This window comes from Pholis gunnellus, assembly GCF_910591455.1.
Source record: "Pholis gunnellus genome assembly, chromosome: 13".
Classification (NCBI taxonomy): domain Eukaryota; kingdom Metazoa; phylum Chordata; class Actinopteri; order Perciformes; family Pholidae; genus Pholis; species Pholis gunnellus.
This window is the reverse complement of record NC_136540.1, coordinates 776,169-798,875: the sequence shown is the minus strand read 5'-3', so window position 1 is coordinate 798,875 and position 22,707 is coordinate 776,169. Positions and strand designations below refer to the sequence as shown.

The 22,707-nt window shown below is 41.3% G+C and overlaps 4 protein-coding genes across 6 annotated transcripts in view; 2 read left to right on the top strand and 2 right to left on the bottom strand.

Annotated features, from left to right (window-relative positions):
- The window catches only part of LOC306704654 (P2R1A-PPP2R2A-interacting phosphatase regulator 1), a 10,876-nt gene extending 10,199 nt beyond the window's left edge, over positions 1 to 677 (bottom strand). For both annotated transcript variants that reach the window (XM_079171096.1, XM_079171097.1), the window contains exon 1: positions 77 to 677. In XM_079171096.1, the coding sequence (XP_079027222.1) occupies positions 77 to 177 (101 nt within the window). In that variant the 5' untranslated portion in view covers positions 178 to 677. The remainder of the gene's footprint in view (positions 1 to 76) is intronic.
- Positions 678 to 4,003: 3,326 nt separating this feature from the next.
- Positions 4,004 to 9,737, top strand: LOC306704656 (schwannomin-interacting protein 1). The gene is made up of 5 exons (XM_079171099.1): positions 4,004 to 4,103; positions 5,222 to 5,303; positions 5,902 to 5,988; positions 6,076 to 6,193; positions 7,114 to 9,737. The coding sequence occupies exons 1-5, from the start codon at positions 4,015 to 4,017 to the stop codon at positions 7,206 to 7,208; spliced, it is 471 nt and encodes a 156-aa protein (XP_079027225.1). The 5' UTR covers positions 4,004 to 4,014; the 3' UTR covers positions 7,209 to 9,737.
- A 2,262-nt stretch (positions 9,738 to 11,999) lies between these two features.
- On the top strand, positions 12,000 to 15,231 carry LOC306704646 (P2Y purinoceptor 3-like; the record flags this gene model as incomplete). The annotated part of the gene is made up of 2 exons (XM_079171087.1): positions 12,000 to 12,481; positions 13,299 to 15,231. 2 exons carry the CDS (start codon positions 12,000 to 12,002, stop codon positions 14,212 to 14,214), a joined length of 1,398 nt encoding a protein of 465 aa, XP_079027213.1. The 3' UTR covers positions 14,215 to 15,231.
- Positions 15,232 to 15,762: 531 nt separating this feature from the next.
- On the bottom strand, positions 15,763 to 22,207 carry LOC306704648 (uncharacterized protein). 2 transcript variants are annotated; one of them, XM_079171090.1, is made up of 9 exons: positions 22,072 to 22,207; positions 21,129 to 21,320; positions 20,668 to 20,806; positions 20,411 to 20,550; positions 20,235 to 20,287; positions 18,636 to 18,760; positions 17,506 to 17,613; positions 16,370 to 16,579; positions 15,763 to 16,142 (listed from the first exon to the last, which is right to left on the bottom strand). In XM_079171090.1, exons 2-9 carry the CDS (start codon positions 21,311 to 21,313, stop codon positions 15,828 to 15,830), a joined length of 1,275 nt encoding a protein of 424 aa, XP_079027216.1. In that variant the 5' UTR covers positions 21,314 to 21,320; positions 22,072 to 22,207; the 3' UTR covers positions 15,763 to 15,827. The 2 variants fall into 2 exon arrangements, with proteins under 2 accessions (XP_079027216.1, XP_079027215.1); XM_079171089.1 differs by having other exon boundaries at positions 21,129 to 21,462; positions 22,072 to 22,190.
- Between the last annotated feature and the right edge of the window lie 500 nt (positions 22,208 to 22,707).

Here is a 22,707-nt window from a genome sequence, read left to right as displayed (position 1 = left end):
TCCTATAAACAAGGCAAATTCAAAAGATATATATTTTTGAATGGAGTTTGTCCCACTTGGGTGCAGTACCACTCACCTGACACTGGTGATCATGGGGGCGCTGTTCGATCTGCGGAGTGCCCCGCCCCCTGCCCCGCCAGCTGCGCCTGCGCACTGGTCCACTTCCATCCGTTCCATTACCCGTGGTCCGTAAGGCCCGGCGGTGGCGGTGGCAGCGCCAACAGCCGGCCTCCGACCTACTGACGGCGGCGTCGGGCTCTAACTCAAGCCCGGTGGAAGCCTGAACCCGCAGGCCTCTCAGCGAGCAGCGAAAAATAAGATACGAACAAAAACACACTCGTGACAAAGTTTTTTTTTTTTTTTAATGGCGTCTCGTTAAAACTCCCCCGTCGGTCTTCGGCTCTACCGTGAAACTTTTTTTAATTCCGAGTCCGCGCAGGTGACGTGACTTTTTAGGGATTAGCTGTTGAGCTAACTTGGGTTTGCAATACAAAAAAACAAACTCCAGTCCAGAAGATCTAAAGCAGCTGCCCGAACAAGTCGCACCTGAGCCGGTCACATAGTCCTCATGAGACTCCGTCCACCGAGCAGACCTCCACAAGAGTCCCGGAAACACTGTAGAATTAACAGTTTGAAAGATTTTCACAACATAACAGAGTCTCCTTGACTCAAATAGAGGTAGTTCACCAAACTGTGGAAACAGCGCCGCTCTGCGGTCATACTGCATACTGCAGTGCAGAGCGACAGGAGGAGTGAGAGAGTGAAGCAATAAAATCTGTTTAATTAACTGTTTAATTAACGTTTCTCCTGTTAGGACTCTAAACTACTAATGATGATGTTAACAGAACATGTAATAGCACCAATACAACACTTTGGTTTAATATCTTCATTTATTTTGTTTGTTTTTATAATTGTTTAAATTATCGAATTGTATCCCTTTTTTTATTATTTGGAATTTGTTCATTTTAAATTGTTTAACCTTTTGTTACTGTTTAAAAATGTAAAGAAATATATTATTATTAATAATATTTTATATTAATATTAATATTATTTACTATATATTATTATATATTATTATTATTGGGGTTTTCTTTGTTGTTGTAAAACTAAACCTGCCTTTCTCACAGAATCCTCAAATCCTTCATCTGCTCTGAGTCATCATCTCCAAAAAATGGTGAAACGAGACACCGAGACGCTCTGTAACCCCTTCACTGCCTCCAGAGACCTGCACCAGAGACCAGGTTCAGAGACCTGCACCAGAGACCAGAGACCTGCACCAGAGACCTGCACCAGGTTCAGAGACCTGCACCAGAGACCAGAGAGCTGGACCAGAGACCTGGCACTCAAATAATATAATAAATAATAATAATATAACTCATATAATAAACAATAATATAACTGTATATGTACTGTATTATGTAAATCTGTAAATAATTCAAGTTTAAAAAAGGCAGAAATTGTCAAATATTGGTTTAAGTTCTTCTAAAAGATTACGATGCAATATAAAAAAGTAAATGATCAGATTTTGATATTAAGATGAAACAAACAGAACAGGCAGAAAGAGTTTGAGATCATTTCACTGAATGTAGTCGATAACTATTGTTTATAAGCTTGTAAAATGTACATACAGTGTAATTTATTAGAACTATTATCAAGCCATACTCTAGTTTTATTATTTTTAAAGTCACTGCAGCTGTTTTTATTTTTAAACGGCCGGAAGTTGGCGACACAATAAACATACATAAATAAATAACACGCTTATTAACTAAGGTAGCTTGTTAACAGTATTGTGATTACATTTAAAGAAAAATATACCTCATTTAATGAATATATGCGTGAGAATAAGCGGGGACTCGGTCTCTGATGTCAGTGTTCTTTAACGGTTCTAAATCCGCCATCTTTACATTTTATTCATTTTCTTTTGTGGCCGGAAAACGTTCATCTAAATATAAAAACTGTACTCCCTCGGCTGTTACTAGTGTAATACTACATATTACTATACATTACGTACTTAAAACTACTACTACATCAAGTACACGTACTACTACTGTTCTTAACTACCAGTAGCGGGAGCTGCCCGCTGTTTTAACCGTTTAAAGGCCTCCGTCACTCTGCCGAAGCCAAGAGGTTAAAGTGGGAAGAGCGGAAGGGGGGAGAGGAGGAGGAAGGAGGAGGAAGAGTGAGGGTGAGGAAGGAGGGAGGAAGAGGAGGAGGAAGAGGGGAGGTCCTTCCTCCTCCTGACGGAGTTAAACAACTTTCAGGACACTTTTAACAACTTTTCCGTTAATGTTTCATTAAAAAACGTCCGCAGCTTTCGCGCCGCGGTTCAGCCCCACAGCGAAGCCGACGGGCTGAAGTGACGGACGGCGACATGTCGGAGGGATCCGGGGCCGTCTGGATGTGACTGGTAGGCGGGTAAAAACCCTCCGAGGTGTACCACGCTGCTGGTAAACAACAGCGGGCAGAGAGGGGCTGTCTTCTGCGGGGAACGGGAGAGAGAGAGAGAGAGAGAGAGAGTTTAAACAACTTTAATCTAGATTTAAGATTAGTATGTCAAACTTTAAAGAAGTCTGTGACCACGACAATAATTAATAAAAACTCTATCTGTGAACAGGAGGACCGTAAACTGTCAAGATAAGATCAGAAAATAATTATAATAAACATTTGACAATCTGGAAACTGAATTTTATTGCGTTTTTATTACTTTATAAATGACTTTGTATATCTAGATACACACCAACATTTATATATATATATACATATGTATATATAATGTGTGCGTATGTATATATATGTTTGTATAAGTTTAGAAGACTTTAATCTCTATGTAATTTATGTACGAATTCAAGTTATACCTTAAACTAAGATCACTTTATTTCTTCTTTAACTTTCACATGACTCCTTTGTTCACGCTGTCACATCTCAGTGTTAGTATTAAGAGGTTTAAAGAGTTTAATAACAGCTTACATCTAGTTAAACTCAATAAAAGTCACTTCAATTACTTTAATAACACTTTGACTCATGCGTGCGTCAGTGAAAGTGTTATTTTGCAGGTTTATTAATGGTTATTAATGACACAAGCATTAATGACACAAGCATTAATGACACAAGCATATGTTTCTACAAAGTGTATCAAGTGTTGCACAACTGTCTTCGTCTGCAAGATTTGAAGTTCAATTAAATATTAAATAAAGTGAAACTAATGACGTTGACGTAATAGTAAATGTATTTCAATATCATTGTTTTTATTGTTTTAATCTCATGTCTTTGTTGAAACTCTTTGTTGATCTTGTTGTTTGTTTGAGGAGGATGGAGGGAGAGAAAGAGATGGTCGAGGAGAAGGAGGAGGAGGAGGAAGAGCTTCATCATCACATCGCAGCAGTGGCGTCAGCGTCCTCTGTGGACCCCCAGGGTTTTCCCATCATGCACTGGGAGGACCTGAGCCAGCGGATAGCTGAGTTGGAGAAACAGGAGCTGGAGAGGAGGGAAAGGTCAAAGGTCAGCCATGAAGACTACATTTCCCATGAGGTTCAGTGTCCTCCTTTGTCCCTGAAGAGTGTTTGTTATTTAAATATAATTATTATTTGATCTTAAATCCAAGCTAAAAGGTGATGATATGTAAATGTTATCAACTCGTTTCTGCTGAAAACAAACAAAAATAAAACAATGATCGCAGGAAAAACACGTCTCTATCGCTTCAGTTTGACGCTTTAGCGTTGCATTGTGGGAAATGTAGGATCCGTTGTGTTTGGAGCTTGACCCAAGTGAAATCTCTGGAGATCTTTGTTATGATCTCTGTCTCAGTTGGTTTGTTGTCATCACAGAGAAGTTCTGTAGAGCTGAGCTCAGACTTTACTATTTTATTATTATCAACTACACAAGTATATTTACAGAAAATCATTGGATTTGCTGGTTTGAGGAAAATCATGAGTAGTCTTACATTTGTAATAAAACAAGTTTAAATGATAATATTGTGATGATTGTGTCTCCCTGCAGAGGGGGGCGGGGGTGAGGATGGAGGAGAGTCAGGGGGGAGTGTGGAGAGACGTCTGGGAGGAAGAGGAGGACTGTAGGAGGTGTCGAGTCGCCGTCGTCACTTCACGGTAATGCAGTTTTATTTATTATATATATTAGTAAAACAGTTTTAACTGATGATGTTCAGTTTTTGTTTAGTTTGTGATTCCACTCTGTGTCGTTTCTGCAGTTCAGGAAGTCAGATGTTCATGGTTTTAGTATTAATTTAAATGACCAGAATAATAAACAGTTTACAACAATGTTACATTTCATGAGAATATAGTGTTTGTCAGCAACTAATGCTTGAGGAGATGATAAATGAGACAACTATAGTTTATAACCGTAGTGTATAAGCATAGTTTATAACCATAGTGTATAACTGTAGTTTATAATCATGGTTTATAACTGTAGTGTAAAACCGTAGTGTATAACCATAGTGTATAACTGTAGTTTATAATCATAGTGTATAATCATGGTTTATAACTAGTGTAAAACCGTAGTGTATAATCATAGTGTATAACCATAGTGTATAACTGTAGTTTATAATCATAGTGTATAATCATGGTTTATAACTAGTGTAAAACCGTAGTGTATAATCATAGTGTATAATCATGGTTTATAACTAGTGTAAAACCGTAGTGTATAATCATAGTGTATAACCATAGTGTATAACTGTAGTTTATAATCATAGTGTATAATCATGGTTTATAACTAGTGTAAAACCATAGTTTATAACCATAGTGTATAACCATAGTTTATAGCCATAGTTTATAGCCGTAGTTTATAACCATAGTTTATAACCATAGTGTATAACCATAGTGTATAACCATAGTGTAAAACCGTAGTGTATAGTCATAGTGTATAACCATGGTTTATAATCATAGTTTATAACCAGTGTATAATCATAGTGTATAATCATAGTGTATAACCATGGTTTATAATCATAGTTTATAACCAGTGTATAATCATAGTTTATAACCATAGTTTATAACCATAGTATATAATCATAGTGTATAACCATGGTTTATAATCGTAGTTTATAACCATAGTTTATAACCATAGTGTATAACCATGGTTTATAATCGTAGGTTATAACCATGGTTTATAACCATAGTGTAAAATCATCGATAATTAAATCCTTTTTGCAGCCCTAAAAAGTGCCACCAAACACTAACTGTCTTCCTGTTTGTTTATTATCTTTTTACAGATTTCACAACCACAGAAACCTGCAGCTGTGCTTCATCAACAACAGCGACAGTGAAGACGAGGAGGAAGGAAGCAACAAGAAGGTCTCTTTCTGTCCGGTCCACTGTGTTAATTCATCATTACTGCTGACAGTCAGGATCAATCTGGTTAAATGAGAATGAAACAGGACTAAAGTGCAGCGTACAGTCAGTTCTTGTTATTTAGCTCAGTGGTAGAGAACCAGACCTTTATCTTCTAATGTATCTTAAAGTTACTGTGAGGAACTCTGGTGCTCAGAAACACTACCACTTTAGTCCACAGGGGCCGCCAAAACGTTTCTTGTAGTAACTTTAATATTCCTCTGTTCACCAGTCAAACTCAACACTTCCTCCATGTTCATATCGTTAGCGTTCCACTTTGCTTTTATACTCAATCAATGTTAAATTACCATGAATGAAGCATCCTACAAAACTTCTTCACTGGTCGTTCTTGTACCTCCAACTACGTCACTGTCACGTCAAATTATGGCGCTGGAGGGAGGAAGAACAACAGATTTTGCAGCTTTCTGGGTCACACCGTTAGCTCTGTCAGCTGAAACGTCACCATATTGAGAGCCGTGTGGAGGCAATCCCTCAATTATAGATATGATCTGACGTCGGAATTTAGCACTTATAAATCCACTGACCTCATATCTCTTTACAGGTTTGCCATGCCGCCGGGCTGAAACAGGAAGTGGCCAGCGACCTGAGGACGCTGAGAGACAAACTGCTGGCTGAGCAGAAGGACGAGGTAGAAAAAGACAAAAACACAGAAATGTTATTAACAGAGAAACAGAAAACTTGTTGAAGGAATGTGGTGTGTGTGTGTGTGTTGCAGCGTCTGGCCAGCAGCAGCTGTGTTACCGAGCGGAAACATCTGGAGCGTTGGGAGCTGAAGGAGCGTTCAGTGCAGCAGCTCAGCAGCTTGGGAGCATCACTTCAACAGGACGTCCACGGTACACACACACACACACACACACGTTATAAACACTATGAAACCTCCTCATCCAGATGTCGATGTTGTGACCACTAGTTTGAATATAAACACTACGTTACCCATGAGCCTCAGCTGTCGCTGTTGTGGGAAAGAAGACAGTCAGAGATGTGAATCAGAATGTTTGTCAAAGGACCAAAATATGACGACCAGGAACGTCACACATTTAAATTCAAACACTTAAAAGTTATGAAAGAAACACAAAATAAAAACACGTTTGAAGTCCCAGTGAAAAGTAATGTTTTGTTTTACAAGATGAAAAGATGATTGGATTTTGACATAAAAATACAAAGGATTAGATTTTTTTGTAAATTTACATTTATTGTTTAATAGGTGCATAAAATGACTGGTGATGTGTTTTAAAATGGTTAAAAAGGCATTTTTAATTTCAACTGGAATTTAAGCATAAAATATTAAAAATAAAAAACAGCAGAATACAAAATGACATCACTTATCTAACTAAAGTCAATGCAACTACGTATTATTCGCGTCATTCACATTTGTCTAAGTTGAGCCATAGACTGTCTATGGTACAAACAATAACGTTGTGACTGTATTTATGATGGAGCAGCTACAATGTTAGCATAGCCTAGCATCGATAGATCCAAACTCCATCAAGAAAACGAACAATTAAAAGAATGTTTGCTTGTCGTCCTGCGGACAGACCTGACGAAGCGTGAATTCAGACTTTTTACAAATCAACATCATTATGTCGTTATTTTGGCATCTTTTTTACTGAGTTATTGCTTATAAATTAAAGCTAGATCTGGTTATTTTGGCAAATAAACCCAAAAGGTCCCACGGTCCAACCGTCCCGAGTAACGCAAGCAGAACATTCAGATGAAACATGGTTGAGTCTTTGTCTCGCTGCTCTTCTTCCAGCTCTGAGCTCCGAGCTGGTGACCCACCTGGTGGTACGAGACCAGCTGAGGACGAAGCAGGACGCCATGCTGCTGGACGTCCAGGACCTGACCTAACAACCAGGACCACAGACTAGGACCCCCTCCACATCAGCCTTAACATTTGGCCACTCTGGGACCAGGTCCGGCTGCTGGTCCACGTCAGCCCCCCCCCCACGTCCCCCCAGAGTCATTTAACCCCAACTAAACGTTAGCAGAGCTGCTAATTTAGCAAAAGTGACAAATCACCAGCGTTCGGGGCGACAAAGAGGGCGATACGACTGGAGGGGTCTGGATAAGAGGAAGAGCTTCCTGACGGCATCGCTCCGACTTTGAGACGCTTTTCAACACAAGTCCAAAGAATTATGAGCGAAGAGAAGAAGTAACCTGGAAAGAGTTGGAAGCACCATCTCCAATCAGCTTCTGATGAGCGAAGAACTCGTAAACATCAAAAACAAAGACACAACTCAGCTCCTGCATTTATAACGTCTTCTAGACGGATCTCCACGGTCCACCTACTAAAAGGTAACTTTGGTCATTTGTCAACCGGGACCATATTTTCCATGTTTCTATGTCTTAATGGGGACGCGGGTTTTTAAACTGATCCGGTATTGAGGGAGAACGCTGCGAGTCACATGACACAATAACAATCAGGAAGCGGTCTTTACTTTAAGAGGTTTTCTGAGAAACCCCAGAGGTAGACCCAGAACACACTGGACGGATTATATATCTCATCTGGTTTGGGATCCACTAGGAGGATCTGGAAAACGTTGAGGGATCCTTCTGAGACCACGACCCGGAGCAAGTGGCAAAAGAAATGGACGGATGGTTTCAAAATGACAACTGAGCTCACATGAAAGTACGATCGACATCATTAGAGGACATGTTGGGGCGACATAATGTTATACAAAACAATCAATCAACAACAATCTAAAGTCGCTGATTTGGTCAAATCGTAAATCTTCCACATTTCTTTTGAATCAGATATCAAGCTGTCAATCAGATCTGATAAAAACACACCCACAGTACTGATGAAGCGGATTAGCTCAAGTTAATGAATATTAAACGACAAAGGTGAACACAGTACAGATCTCCACCAAAAACTAAATCAACACCAAGCTGTCTGCCCGCGGACCAGCGGCTGAGTTGCAGCGATGATCTCAGCAGTGTGATTACTGGTAGTCCCGTTAGCTGTTAGCTGTTAGCTGTTAACTGTTAGCTGTTAGCTGTTAGCTGTTAGCTGTTAACTGTTAGCTGTTAGCTGTTAGCTGTTAACCAAACACACCGTATAAAACAGTAAAAGTGAGCCACAGAGCAGCGGCCGAGAGGTACTCAGCAGTGTGTACTGATGGTCCCGTTAGCTGTTAGCTGTTAGCCGTTAGCCGTTAGCCGTTAGCCACACTTTAATCATGTCAGAACAGGATCAATGTGGAGTTTATGATTTATAGAAAGCATGCTTGCGTACGTGTTAAAACAATCTAGTGTTTAGAGTTCGTACGTCTGAGCTCCAGAAGAGATTCCTCTCAGGTAGGAAACACATTCTTTGTTTTATACAAAGCTCAGAAAGCTTTCAGGTTGTTTTCTTTAAATAAGAGAAACATCCAGATGTGTTACTGAGACTAAAGAAGGATTTTGCTTCTTGGACGTAAATCCAGACATTTATATGCAAATGAGGGAAACTAACTTATCTTATTTAAGTTTTATTGTGTTTTTTTTTTACTTTTGCTCGTTATAAGAAGGGAACAGAACACTCGCACAGCTTGTGTAGCAAGACAAGAACAACTGAATTCATATTTTAAACTGACATTTAGAGGCAAAAGGAGAAATACACTTTTATTTAGAGTTTTGATTCATGACATCTGAACCTAAAATACAAACTGTAAAAAGTAACACGTTTATGTTTAATATTAAGGACAGGAATGGGTTAATTTACAAATCTATCATATTAATATTTAAATGTTAACCAATGTTTAACACTTCAGGTACAGTCATTGTTTACTCCAACACATTGAAGGAATAATCCACTGATTACAGCAGAGCGTATTAATGTTGCTGCCTTCATCGGATTGTTTTATTGTTTATGTCGCCACCTAAATATAAACTTTAAGGAAGTTTTATTCTTCACACACAGATGCTATTTAGATCATTTAAAAGACATTTTGATCCAGATGTGTCTCATTGGTGTGTGACGTCACATCAACTGTGAAGGAAACTTTGTGTATTTAAACTTTTAAGACTTCAATAGATATTAAGAACAGTATTTCCTGACAAAGCCAATGTTGTTTTTTCAAATGTAAATAAAATGAATTACAAATGTATTTGTAAATGTAAAACATTAATTGTGAAATATATTTTAATGTAATGTAACAAAATGTATTTTGGTTTTTCCTTTATTGTTTGTTGAGCAACTTTTAATGAAATATATTGTGTAGCACTCTAATAACATACACATATATATCCGTGCGTTATATATATATAACGCACGGATATATATGTGTGATTTCTCTACTTGTTTACATAACAAAACAAAAAACACACCGCGATAAAGTGAAAGTTTGTGCTTTTGTCGTTTGATTTATAATTCATAAGTCACATAAAGAGTTGTTCCTGCAGGTATTTAAGGTTTTAATAAATGTCAGAGTTCATTCATTCCTCTGCTACCTGCACGCTGTCTGACCTGTGATTGTGTTTGATCACACTCACACACCTTCACATCGTTCAAACACACTAATGTGTCTCTACATGTCAGAATACTGATGTAAAATAAATAAAAGCATTTAGTTAACACATTCACAGCAGCGTTAGCATCAAGCTAACCTGCATCTATTCACAACGAGGTTGATTTGATGAATATTTAGCAGACGTGAAATCTAGAAGATCTCAGAGCAAAGCCGTCAACTTTGTATGTTAAATTAAATAATCCTCAGATGCTAAAAGAGCCGGTGTGTCCTATTAAACGCCTCCTCCTCCTCCTCCTCCTCCTCTGCAGTCCCTGTATTGAGTTTCATTCCTGCAGTTCTGACTGAATGAACGCTGATCAATTATTTACAGAGAAGCTGAAGGTCAGAGGAGAAAGAACCCGGAGAGACCCTTCAGCCCCGAGACACAAGAGGCCGAAGACGCCGGACGGGACGGACGACGCGGAGGACTGAAGGTAGGTCTGATCGGACCCTGGTGGGGGGTCGGCTGTAATCCAGATCTAAACAGCTTTAACTGGACAGATTATAATGTTTGCGTTCTTTTAAAAACAGAAGAAAAATGTTTGAGTGATTTTTTTAAAGCAGAAATGCAAATTATTTGACTGGTTTCCAAAGTGAGGATTCGCTGCTTTTCTACTTTCTCTGTCTTTAGGTTTTGGACTGAACTAAAGGAACCAAATGGTTTAGAAGAGCTACAGAGCAACAGTCCCAGAAGATTATACGTTTTTAAATGTTGAGAGGGAGAAAATGCAAACGTCAGATTGTTAATGTTTGCTTATGTGGATAACAGGAAACTCTCAAATACATCCAGGGAGCACAGAAACGATTATTGTTGCTCAATTAAACTGTTATAATAGTAAAAATCTCCATAAAATAAATATAAATTATAGAGAGAGTATATAGTGTTCCTTTCACACATAATGGACAAAAATAATTTCAGATTGGTTAAAGGGTGCTTTCACTACAGTTCATCCTGAGGGGACCATGAATGATGATTTCATTCAATAGTTGTTTTAGAGAAAAAACAAAAAAGTGAACAAAATGTGTAACGAAAATGTGCACATCCTTCGCCCTAAATCAGATCATGTGTTCTGTCTTTATACGTGTCCACATTTCACTTTGTCCAGTAAGACAGTTCGGTTTTTCTACTCTCGTGACGTTAATTTGTGTCTCTTACAAAGTGTGAGAGTCGCATCTCTGTTGAAAACACGTCAACGTTTATCTGCTGTACCACCCGTTCACCTCGGTCACGTGGTTTTGGAAATGAAATCAGTTTTGCTCACTGAGTTCTGAGCATTGTGTTGCGATTTCAAGGGGAACGTATTGTAACGTGAGTTACGTTTGTTTTTGGCGAATCACAAATAATGTTCTAATGAGTTCACTGAAGTCCTCGTGAGGAGGAGGTCTGGCTGGTGGACGGGTCCGTTAAGTGTCTTCTGTGAAACTAGTACTTTAGTTGGGATTTTGGTTTGAGTCAGTTTCATCATTTTAGCCAAACCATGATGTTTTTTACTAAATGTATCCAAATCGTTTTTAAGCTTTTTTTTGTTTCGTTTCAAATTGTTTCAAAATGTTTCAAATTGTAACTACGTAGGAGATGTTATTGTTTTTAACGCCCCAAATGCAGAACGGAACATCAAACATTTGTTTTACAGAAGAGATTTGATGTAAAAATACTCTGATTTCCTAATATTTGTACAGTATATGAATGTATATTTGAATGAACAAAAGATTAAAACTGGAAAGTGTATTTTTCATCTCACTGGGACTTTAACCCCTGAACCAACAGCTGCAGGAGTCCGCCGACCCGCCGTACACGGAGGCTACATGAATGGAGGGAGGTTTCCGGAAGGCTTCGTTAATGATTGAGCGGCTAATTGAGCGAAACATAGTCTTCATCAGCAAAAACGCCGGCGGTACATTGTGAACAAGGTTTTCCAAACTAATGACGGTGTGTGTGTCCCCCCCCCCCCCCCCTCCTGGTCACAGAAACTCCTTCTGCACACCAGAGACATGGTTCAGTCCACGGCGAGGACAGACTGAGATTAGACGGATCGATCGGAGGAAGGACAAATGAAGGAAACGTCGGTGAGCCGGTGAGGAGCTGAGATGACGCCAGAGGAACCTGAACCCATCCAGCCCCAACAGAAATAGCCTTCAGAGGTTCATCATGGGATTGAGCCAAATCTCCACTCCAGACATGGGTTTGGTGGCGGCGGCGAGCAACCATCCCAACACCTCCAGCACCTTGCCCACCTCGTCCGTCCCGCCGTCGTCCTGCAGCATCGACGAATCCTACAAGTACGTCTTCCTGCCCGTCTGCTACTCGCTGACCTTCCTCTTCAGCCTCACCCTTAACTCGGTGGTGCTGCTGCGCTCCTGCCGCCACCACAGCGGCTGCTGCGGTAGCGGCGGCGGTAGCGGCGGCGGTAGCAGCAGCGGTGGGCGGCGCTGGAACACCTCGCTGATCTACATGGTGAACCTGGCCACCACCGACCTGATGTACGGTCTGTCGCTGCCCTTCCTGGTGGCGAGTTACATGCTGAGGGACCGATGGGTGTTCGGGGACTTCATGTGCCGCCTCGTCCGCTTCCTCTTCTACTTCAACCTCTACTGCTCCATCTTCTTCCTCACCTGCATCTCCGTGCACAGGTAGGACGCCAACGCGTTTCCACAGGTGCTCTTAGCCGATACCACATTGTCACACCGATGCGTCAAACAATGCAGCTTGACACTAAGCTTCAATCTTTGAAGCTCTACTTATCCGTCAAGCGTCACCTTTGCACGTCTCAGTGACGGCGTGTCCGTCAAGAGAGGCGAAATCCCGCCCCTTCCGGTGTCAACCGTGGGACCTAATTTCAGAATAAAATATGTACAGTCGTCAACGGCTAGAGACAAATGTTTTTGTGTTTGTCTATTCAATAGATCATTTTAATTTGAATCAGTGGACTTCGTCTCTCGTCTGGTACAATGGACATCACCAAATCCAACATGACTGTTAGCTTGGCTTGCTAGCTCGCTAGCTTAGCTATGTTCAAAATGTAACGTTATCTTAACGGAGGTCTTTGATCCAGCGACTCTTTATCAGCCGGGAAGAGTTTTGGGGTCACGTCAATACCTCCGTTTGAACTTTCACTTACACTGCGAAACATGCTAATGAGGCTAATGTAGCAAGCTAGCTGATTCTCCTGACCTCTGAGCTAATCAGAAACTGGTTGAAATGTTTGGGAAACTATTTGACTTCAGAGACGAGTGAGCCGGGTTTAGGTTGCAGACCTTTTAACAGTATTTTTTCGGGGGGCTCTTCGGTCATCTACAGTTCGGTTTGTTGCTCAGATTCACAATTTTTTGTAGTTTGGAGCTAGGAATAGTCTAGAATAGAGTCTGTTCGGTTTAGACTTTTTAAAACTAGAACAAGAATGAGATCAATGCGGTTGATTCGGACTCACCTCTGGCTGTGCGTCCACAGGTACCTGGGGATCTGCCACCCGATGAGGACCATCACTCTGGAGAGCAAGCGAATGGTGAAGTGGACCTGTGCGCTGGTGTGGGTGGTGGTCTTCGTCCTCACCTGCCCGATCTTCCGGTTCGCCCAGACGGGATACGTCCGGCGAGGAGGCGGCGGGGTCGTTGGTCCCGGAGGAGCGAGGGAAGGCGGGAACACTACGGTGTCTCAGTTGGAGGACGACGGCGGATACACAAACTGCTGGGACGACGCCATCGACGAGGAGTTCGCCGACTACGTCCCGTACGGCATCGTTCTCCACCTGCTGGGCTTCTTCGTGCCCTTCGTCATCATCGCCTGGTGCTACTCTCAGGTGGTCCGGACGATATTTCAGACGCTGCGCTCGCCTCCCAGTTCGCTCGAGGGCGGGGAGGACGGCCCGGTGGGAAACGGGCCGACGGAGGGAGCCAGAGACCGAGAGAGAACCTCTGTCTCCATCTCCGGGTCGCAGTACTCGCACTACATCCGGCGGCGACGGAAATCCATCAAGACCATCGTGACCATCACGCTGCTGTTCGCGCTCTGCTTCCTGCCCTTCCACGTGACCCGGACGCTGTTCCTGCTCCTGCGGCGGGGGCAGCTGGGCGGCTGCAACGTCATGAAGACCGTCTCCATCTGTTACAAGGTCACGCGGCCGCTGGCGTCCTGCAACGCCTGGCTCAACGCCCTCCTGTACTTCCTGACGGGGGACAAGGGCGCCCCCTGCTGCTGGCCGGCGGAACACGGCGTCCGCCGGGACCACCGGGGCGGCTCCCTCTGGTGGCCGCTGAAGATCCTGAAGAAAGACGGCGCGGGAGAGGATGACCAGGAGGCAGCGGAGAAGATGGAAAGGGTGGTGCACATGGAGAACGAGTCCAAGTCCTCGAGGGTCATCTTCTAGAAGGTTCCTTCATAAAGTGAAAGAATCCAGCAGTTAAACAGGAAGTGGCTCGATTTCAGTGACGGGGATCGTGATACCGGGACGTCGATCCGTCCAATTTAGAGCAAATTTTAAACAAATTTCCAGACAATCTGCAAAAATAAAACCTGACTGAAGTCTTGTTTCCGTCCACTGCTGTTGTGTGAATGTTAGTATCATAAATATAAACAGCTGGTCGGTGAAGAAGAAGAAGAAGAAGGGATTAAAGGAGACAAACTATTTGTGTTGGTTTCATGTATTTATGTGAGGAAGTCTCATCACTCACATCTCACTTTTCTTGTGATATTTTTATTTTTTTGCATTTTTCTAGAAAATCTTGACGTAAACATACTTAATGAAACATCAACGATACCAACAAGAAGATACACTTCTCAATAAAATCATTTTAAAATTAAATCCATTTTCATCCGTTTCAACATTTTAAATGTGACCGAACTTTTGATACCTCATTTAATTCCTTGGTTCTTGGTTGTTCTCCTGATTTAGTAATTCGTACCCTTGAACTCAGACCTCATGTAATAATTATTTTAACAATTATTTTTTATATTATCTTTTTTTTCACCTTCATTTGACAGAAGAACCGTGTAGAAATGGGAGAAAGGTGTGACATGAACTCTGTTATGTGGCTTCTTACAAAGGCCCTTTTAAGTCATATTCATAATCTTTTATACATCATAAAATATCAAATAAACAAGAGCTCATGGGCGACCAGACGATTGAAGCAGAAAAACATTTTACTTTAACATTTAACACTTCTGTCCACCTGAGAGGCTTAAAGGGGAACGTTGTAATAAATGTTAGTGTCGCTCCCCTTTAAATGTTGAACACTGAACGGCAGCCATGTCACTGTCTGAATGTATCTCCCTCATGTGATGTTGTTGTTGAGCTCAGGTCAGTCTGTGATGTCATTTATTTTGTGTATTTTGAAGTTTTGTGGCGAAATATCTGGATTAAAGTCTGATGACGTCAGCTGTCTTTGTCCTCGGCCTCGTTCATGTTTAATGCAACGGATCCACACACACACACACACACACACACACACACACTGATTAATCACAAATATCTAACACACACACACACCTGTGTAGAAACTAAACATCGCTAACCGTCTGCAGTCATGACAGCAGCTCTGTGAGGCTGTAGCTAAATGCTAACATCAGCATGCTAATAAGCTCAGAATGACAATGCTAACATGCTAATGTTTAGCAGGTATGTTTAATTAACATCTAAGCTAAGTTAGCTAGCAAGTCAAGCTAACAGCCATGTTGGCGTTTCTTAACGGGCAAAAATATCTTTTAAATTGATTAACATCGTACGAGTAATTCATGGGAATATTTAAATAGGATTAAATAATTATCTGTCTTTGACTACTCTTCATATTCTCTATGAACTAAAGTCACATGGTGGTCAAACAGAAGGGGCGGGGCTTAGCCTCGGGATGGAAGTGAATCAACGTATCTGCTACACTTCTTTTTTTAAACGTGTTTATTTATTTGTATGAAAGTGATATTTATAAAGTTTATAACACTGTTGTGTCCATGATTTCTACACCTGCTGTTGAACCTTTTCATCGATCAATTGATCTGCTCCCATCGGTCGTCCCCGATCAGCCGGTAGTTGCGTCTCCGGTAGTTTTGTGGGTGAACTCTCCGCTGTCCCCGCACCTCCTCGTACAGGCTGCGCACGACGGGCGGCAGCGGCGGGAAGCCGGCGACCCGAGCCAGCGTCCGGCAGTACTCCCACTGCTCCTGCTGCTGCATCACCAGCAGGTGGCGCTGCTGGACTCCGCGCTCCGCCTTCTCCAGCAGAGCTCGCCGGGCCTCGTCCTCCCTCCGGACCCGAGGCGGCAGAGAGACGGAGCCGTCCAACACGGCCAGAGAGAACAGGACCTGAACAACAAGCAAACCTCCTCATCGGGTCATTATGAATTATGAAACAACGACACAAACTAACCAGCGAGTCCGAGTTCTGAGAGGGTCAATGAGGCGGTGAAGAGGCTGTCTGCCAGTAAAGAGTAAAACACTCACAGTTCCAATACTTAGACTACACTTTACTGTGACAGAGTATTTCAGTTATATCTGGAGGTCAGATCCCACCTGCTGACTCTCGGGCTCACCTGGCAGTGGAAGTTGGGGAAGGGGCAGATTTGCTTGCACAAGCCGATGAAGAAGAGCGAGGGGAAGGCCGGGGGCATCAGGAAGCGGTACAGGGGGGAAATCAGGTGGTCCTGGATCTGCAGACCCAGCTCAGGACCGTCCAGGTACGGAAACCTGAAGTTGTACCCGGTGCAGAACATCAGGACGTCAGCGGCGGCTTCAGAGCCGTCCTGGAACATTTGAAGAGCATTTTATTTAGTGTGAACAGAGAGAAGAAAGACTGGATACCTGTTCAACAGAGACCAGGTGGGCCTCACTGGACCGACATGAAGCACATATTACAGAGAGTTCTGGTCTTCGATGCTCTTAAAGTGGTCTGATCATCTCCTCTTGATGGTTTCAGAGACTGGAACAACAGACAGAGTTCCTGAGAGATTTAATGTAGAAAATATAAAAAATATTAGTATTTGTACTGTGTTGTGTTGGTACTTTTGTCTTTTTCTTGATTGTTTACATTTGATTTAGCTGGTTGCACATTTATTTATTTTCTTTCTTATTCTGTCATTAAAGTCTGAATACTATAAACTTAAATCTCTCAGGAACTCACCCGTCTGTTGTTCCAGTCTCTGAAACCACCAAGAGGAGACGATCAGACCAGTTTAAGAGCATCAAAGACCAGAACTCTAGGAAGTCTCTTCACTAACAGATGTTTAGTTCAGTAGACGGAGAATAAAACTCTGTTCAAAGAGACAAAGATCCTCTGAGCAACAGATGAACAAGAAGAGAAGAACTGAGCTGGAAGCTTAGATTTAAACAGGAACAACTTCCTGTTTCAGTGTCAAGAGTTTCACAATAAAAGCATCCTAGAACAAGCTGGAATCAACTTAAACAAAGCTCTTCTTCAGACTGAATCAGAAGGTTAGTCTAGAGTTAGCATTGATGGAATATCAGCTGAACTCATCACAGTTTAAACCTCTTCAATCAATAATAAAACTGATTTAACAGTTTGAATCATTTCACATGTAAATGAAACATCTTTTAATCTGTTAGAAGAGTTACTGAGCTGGTTACAAAGTGTGTACGAGCTTCTGGGTTTCTTTTATATTGTGGAACAGAAACATCACGTTCCACATCAGTGCCGGTGGACTTTAGTGACCTGGAAGCGAAGTCTGCCTTCCTCCTCGACCGCCACCACCGGACTGGACTGTTGAACCCCGGCAGGGAGAGGAAAGGTGAGACGAGGCTGGCCGTGACTCAGAGTCACCTAGAGAGAGAGAGAGAGAGAGAGAGAGAGAGAGAGAGAGAGAGAGAGAGAGAGAGAGAGAGAGAGAGAGAGAGATACATCTGCAGGACTCCATTAACGCTTAAAAGTAAACTCTGGTAGAGCAAGCAAAAAATATCATCTTTATTAGGAGACGACATTCTGTAAAAATGTGCGATTGGGAGATCATTAATGCTTTGTAGTCGCAGATCCCTCTTAATACCACACTGTGAACAACAAATCCATTGAAATCGGCAGGATGAGAGCTGATGTTAGCTAGTTAGCGAGTTAACATTAGCTAGTTCACGTTAGCGAGTTCACGTTAGCGAGTTCACGTTAGCGAGTACACGTCAGCTAGTCAGCTAGTACACGTCAGCTAGTACACGTCAGCTAGTACACGTCAGCTAGTCAGCTAGTACACGTCAGCTAGTACACGTCAGCTAGTCAGCTAGTACACGTCAGCTAGTACACGTCAGCTAGTTCACACTAGCTAGTTTATGTAGATTCTCTCCATAACACAGTCCTGCTGATAACCGAGCTAACAGCTAACGTAAGGAGGTTCCATTCAGTTCCATTATGGTGCGTTCAAGCTCCAAACTGTAAAAAAAGTAAAAGTTTGTCATGATGTGTTGAAATGTAATATGTAAAATATTGTTTTAGGCAATGAACTTGAATACATACAGTTGTTAATAAGGAGATGTTTTCACATGAATATGAAATAGATATTAAAGATGAATGTTTAACTTCCTAACACTAGCTGTAAGCAGATTATAATACATGATTTAAACTACAAAAACCCAAAAATAATGTTGAATCAAAGCAAATATCTAAACAAACATACTATAGATGACAGTAACACAGTAAAAATATAACATTCAGAAATAGTTTTTCTGTCCTCCATTTTCCAATCTGGACAAGTACCTGCAAAGCTTAATATCGAGCCCTGATTGCGAACTAAAAGCCTCGCTGTGGACTCTTATGTGTATCCATTAATAATGTTATTAAACTTTATTATCTTTTGTTACCTGAGCACCGACCCCGGCCAGTTCAATGGAGATGTCCAGTCCTGAAGCTTTGGCTCCCAAAACCACCACCGACTGACCTGAGAACGGCTCTGCACACCTGTACGAGTGACTGTGGAGCACCTGTCCTACAGAGAGAGGGAAGGTAAACATCATAATTCATCTCTCATATCTGTTTCATATTCATAAACATCTCCTTCAAACTACTGGATTTATTCATGTTTATCACCAACACTACATATTACAGACTGCATGTGAACACATCATGATGACGTTATAATGTAGCTTCAGCCAGTACTCATGTTCACTGAGCAGAGCCTGAAGGCATCATGATGTCACTGAATGAACCTCCGTTGGTTAGCCGTTAGTGGTGCTGCTAACGCTACTAGCTCTCCTCTGATTGGTTGTTGACAATGAAACATGATCAGAGATCAGAGACTAGAAACACAAGTTCTACTGAGTCAGTGAAACTTTATTTACACTCTGATGGTTAACGTTAAACTTTATTTACACTCTGATGGTTAACGTTAAACTTTATTTACACTCCGATGGTTAACGTTAAACTTTATTTACACTCTGATGGTTAACGTTAAAACTTTATTTACACTCTGATGGTTAACGTTAAACTTTATTTACACTCTGATGGTTAACGTTAAACTTTATTTACACTCTGATGGTTAACGTTAAAACTTTATTTACACTCCGATGGTTAACGTTAAACTTTATTTACACTCCGATGGTTAACGTTAAACTTTATTTACACTCCGATGGTTAACGTTAAAACTTTATTTACACTCCGATGGTTAACGTTAAACTTTATTTACACTCCGATGGTTAACGTTAAACTTTATTTACACTCCGATGGTTAACGTTAAACTTTATTTACACTCCGATGGTTAACGTTAAACTTTATTTACACTCCGATGGTTAACGTCAAACTTTATTTACACTCCGATGGTTAACGTTAAACTTTATTTACACTCCGATGGTTAACGTCAAACTTTATTTACACTCCGATGGTTAACGTCAAACTTTATTTACACTCCGATGGTTAACGTTAAACTTTATTTACACTCCGATGGCTAACAATAAAACTTTATTTACACTCTGATGGCTAACAATAAAACTTTATTTACACTCCGATGGTTAACGTTAAACTTTATTTACACTCCGATGGTTAACGTTAAACTTTATTTACACTCCGATGGTTAACGTCAAACTTTATTTACACTCCGATGGTTAACGTCAAACTTTATTTACACTCCGATGGTTAACGTTAAACTTTATTTACACTCCGATGGGTAACGTTAAACTTTATTTACACTCTGATGGCTAACAATAAAACTTTATTTACACTCTGATGGTTAACGTTAAACTTTATTTACACTCTGATGGTTAACGTTAAACTTTATTTACACTGTGATGTTAACAGTAAAACTTTATTTACACTCTGATTGTTAACAGTAAAACTTTATTTACACTCCGATGGTTAACAATAAACTGTGTCATTAAGTACGTATCCCTAACGGTCCGTTACACCACTAACATTCAGTGTTAGAGCTCACAGTATCAGTAGATGACTGTGAATATGAATGACTGTACCTTTAAAGCGGTCTATTCCTGGGATGTGAGGGATGTGAGGGTCAGAGTAGTGCCTAAAGACAAACATCACAACATCCACATCAACTGCAGCGTTTTGGTGACACCAGGTGGAAGCAGGAAGTCAATAACTTAACAATGAACTGAATGTCATTTATCTTAATATAGACACGTCTTACCCCGAACAGACGAAGACCGAGTCAAAGGTTTCTGTTTTCTGACAACCTGAAGGATCAGATGATGTCACTTCCCATGATGTCGTGCTCTCCTCCTCTGTCGTCATGACAACAGGCCCCACTTTTTCCACCAATGTGTTGAACTGACAAACAAAGAGACACAAAGTACAACATGTACCTCTGAGATGTAGTACAGTACAAAGTACAACATGTACCTCTGAGATGTAGTACAGTAAAGACTGAGAGGTGGAGCGACTCACCCTGATGTGAGGTCGGAGGTCGGAGCTCCTACAGTACCTCTCCAGGTACCTCTGGACCTCCTGATGGGGCAGGAAGCTGTCCAGCTGGGGGTCAAAGGGGAAGTCAGGGAACATCATCACCTCCTTAGGAAGATTGGTCCTGTTGGGAGGAGACCAACTGTTACTGTGAAAGTACTAAAGCACACTGTTAAAACAAGTACAAGTACTCAGTTTAAGTTGCCAGATTAAAGACGGGGTCGTTAAACATTCATGATATTTTTGTTGAACGTCTCTTTACATCTTAACAGCAATCAATAAATCAAAAGCTCTGACAGAAGAAGAAAAATATCTGGTACCATTGGCTGTAGAAACCAGTTACACTAACCAGTGTACCACAGTCTAAAAGAACCAGTTAACTATAAATATTCATAAAACCAGTTTACTGATGACGACACCAGTACATCAGTGCACCAGTTACAGACCTGAGGTCTCTGTAGATGCTGCTGTGAGTCCCGACCCGCTCGTCGTAGCACCAGGTTCCGCCCACGTTGTTGCTGAGCTCGAACACCACCGGGGGGGCGAAGCGGTTCAGTCTGGACAGGATGTGTCTCGCTGCACAGAGACCCGCCGCACCGGCACCGATCACCGCCACTCGCTGCACCGCCATCTTCCTCCTGATGAAGACAGACCAGACTCCCTTTAGAGAAGCTCTCAGTGGACTGCAGCAGGTCTGACAGCCTGACCCTCTCAGTCCTGGTTCTGGTTCTCCTGAGTCCCCCTTCACCTCCAGAGGGTCCAGCAATACGTCCTGGGTCTCTAGCAGAGAGAAGAAGGAGGAGGAGGAGGAGGAAGAGAAAAAGGAGAAGAGGAGGAGGACTTTTAATTCTGATGCTTCAAGTATATTTCGGTGGTTTTACTTTAAGTTCCTCAGATGAACTTTGACTTAGTGTTGGTTCTGTCGCCCCCTGTGGACTAACGTGGTATTGTCTCTGAGCTTTAGAAAACCCCTCATTCTACTGCAGCAACACTTCTTAACACCTGCACAAGTTTTCACGTGGTGTGGGTTGTAAATGTTAATTAAATTAAATTAAAACGAGCACGACGTGAAGGTGAACTGAACTCATGAGTTACCGGTTCATCAGGACTTTGACCTGCTGAGTTGAAGCTCGTGTTTAAGTTAAACTCTTCAGTGTTTCACCATCAAACAACCAAAGAGGTCTAAAATGATGAATGTAAGCTAACAAGCGAACTACAGATTGGTTAAAACTGAGGTGACACGTTGCATTCTGGGTCACCAACTGCTCATATAGCCTAACTAGCTAGTTCTTAAGTGTTAACTTACAACGTAGCTTTATTTTCTTAAATGGACACTTTTATACAAATATACTGGACTTAATCAGCAATAATCGATAAGTTAAGAGATACCGTAGTCTTCGTCGGTCTTTATCCGTCCCGGTGTCCCGTCTGTCCGCTGAGATAACCGGGGAAAGCTAAATATTGAGAGAAACGGTGAACATCCATTTATCGGTGGTTACTGATTTAACGTAAACACCTTTACGTCATAACCCAGTGACAGAGGTGTAGCGAGGAGAACAGTTCCACGTTTGGACTGTTCCGGTAAACGTCACGTAAACAACATCCGATTCGACTCCTTCAGAATAAAAGCGATGTCGCTTCCAAATTTAAACGAGTGAAAAATAAAGTTGCACAAAACCGGCACAATTTATAAATGAAAGGTCTCCCGGTGGCCTGTACTTTATCCAACTAATTTAATTAACTAATGTTTTCTACTACAGCAGGAATATAATAAAATACACTTAAATTAAATAAATAAAAGGCTGAAATTGACACACAAATATAATACATATTGGGAATTAATCAGCACATACATAAAAAATGTCTTACATTTATTATGTATGTCTGTATTTATTTTGTATAAATACTAAAACATGTGAATCACTAATGAAGCAATAACATACGTAATACTACCAAATCAATGAATAACTGAACGATTCAAATATCAAACATTTTATTAAAAAAAGTAAAACAGTGGAATCTCTA

Excerpts from the sequence above, each read along its gene's own strand:
- LOC306704656 (XM_079171099.1), top strand. The coding sequence starts at position 4,015 with ATGGAGGAGAGTCAGGGGGGAGTGTGGAGAGACGTCTGGGAGGAAGAG. Across the intron at positions 5,304-5,901 it reads AGGAAGGAAGCAACAAGAAG|GTTTGCCATGCCGCCGGGCT; the intron begins GTCTCTTTCTGT and ends ATCTCTTTACAG. Across the intron at positions 6,194-7,113 it reads ACTTCAACAGGACGTCCACG|CTCTGAGCTCCGAGCTGGTG; the intron begins GTACACACACAC and ends CTCTTCTTCCAG.
- LOC306704648 (XM_079171090.1), bottom strand. The coding sequence starts at position 21,313 with ATGGCGGTGCAGCGAGTGGCGGTGATCGGTGCCGGTGCGGCGGGTCTC. Across the intron at positions 16,580-17,505 it reads AAGGCAGACTTCGCTTCCAG|GACGGCTCTGAAGCCGCCGC; the intron begins GTCACTAAAGTC and ends CAAATGTTCCAG. Across the intron at positions 16,143-16,369 it reads TCCCCAACTTCCACTGCCAG|GTCCTGTTCTCTCTGGCCGT; the intron begins GTGAGCCCGAGA and ends CTTGTTGTTCAG.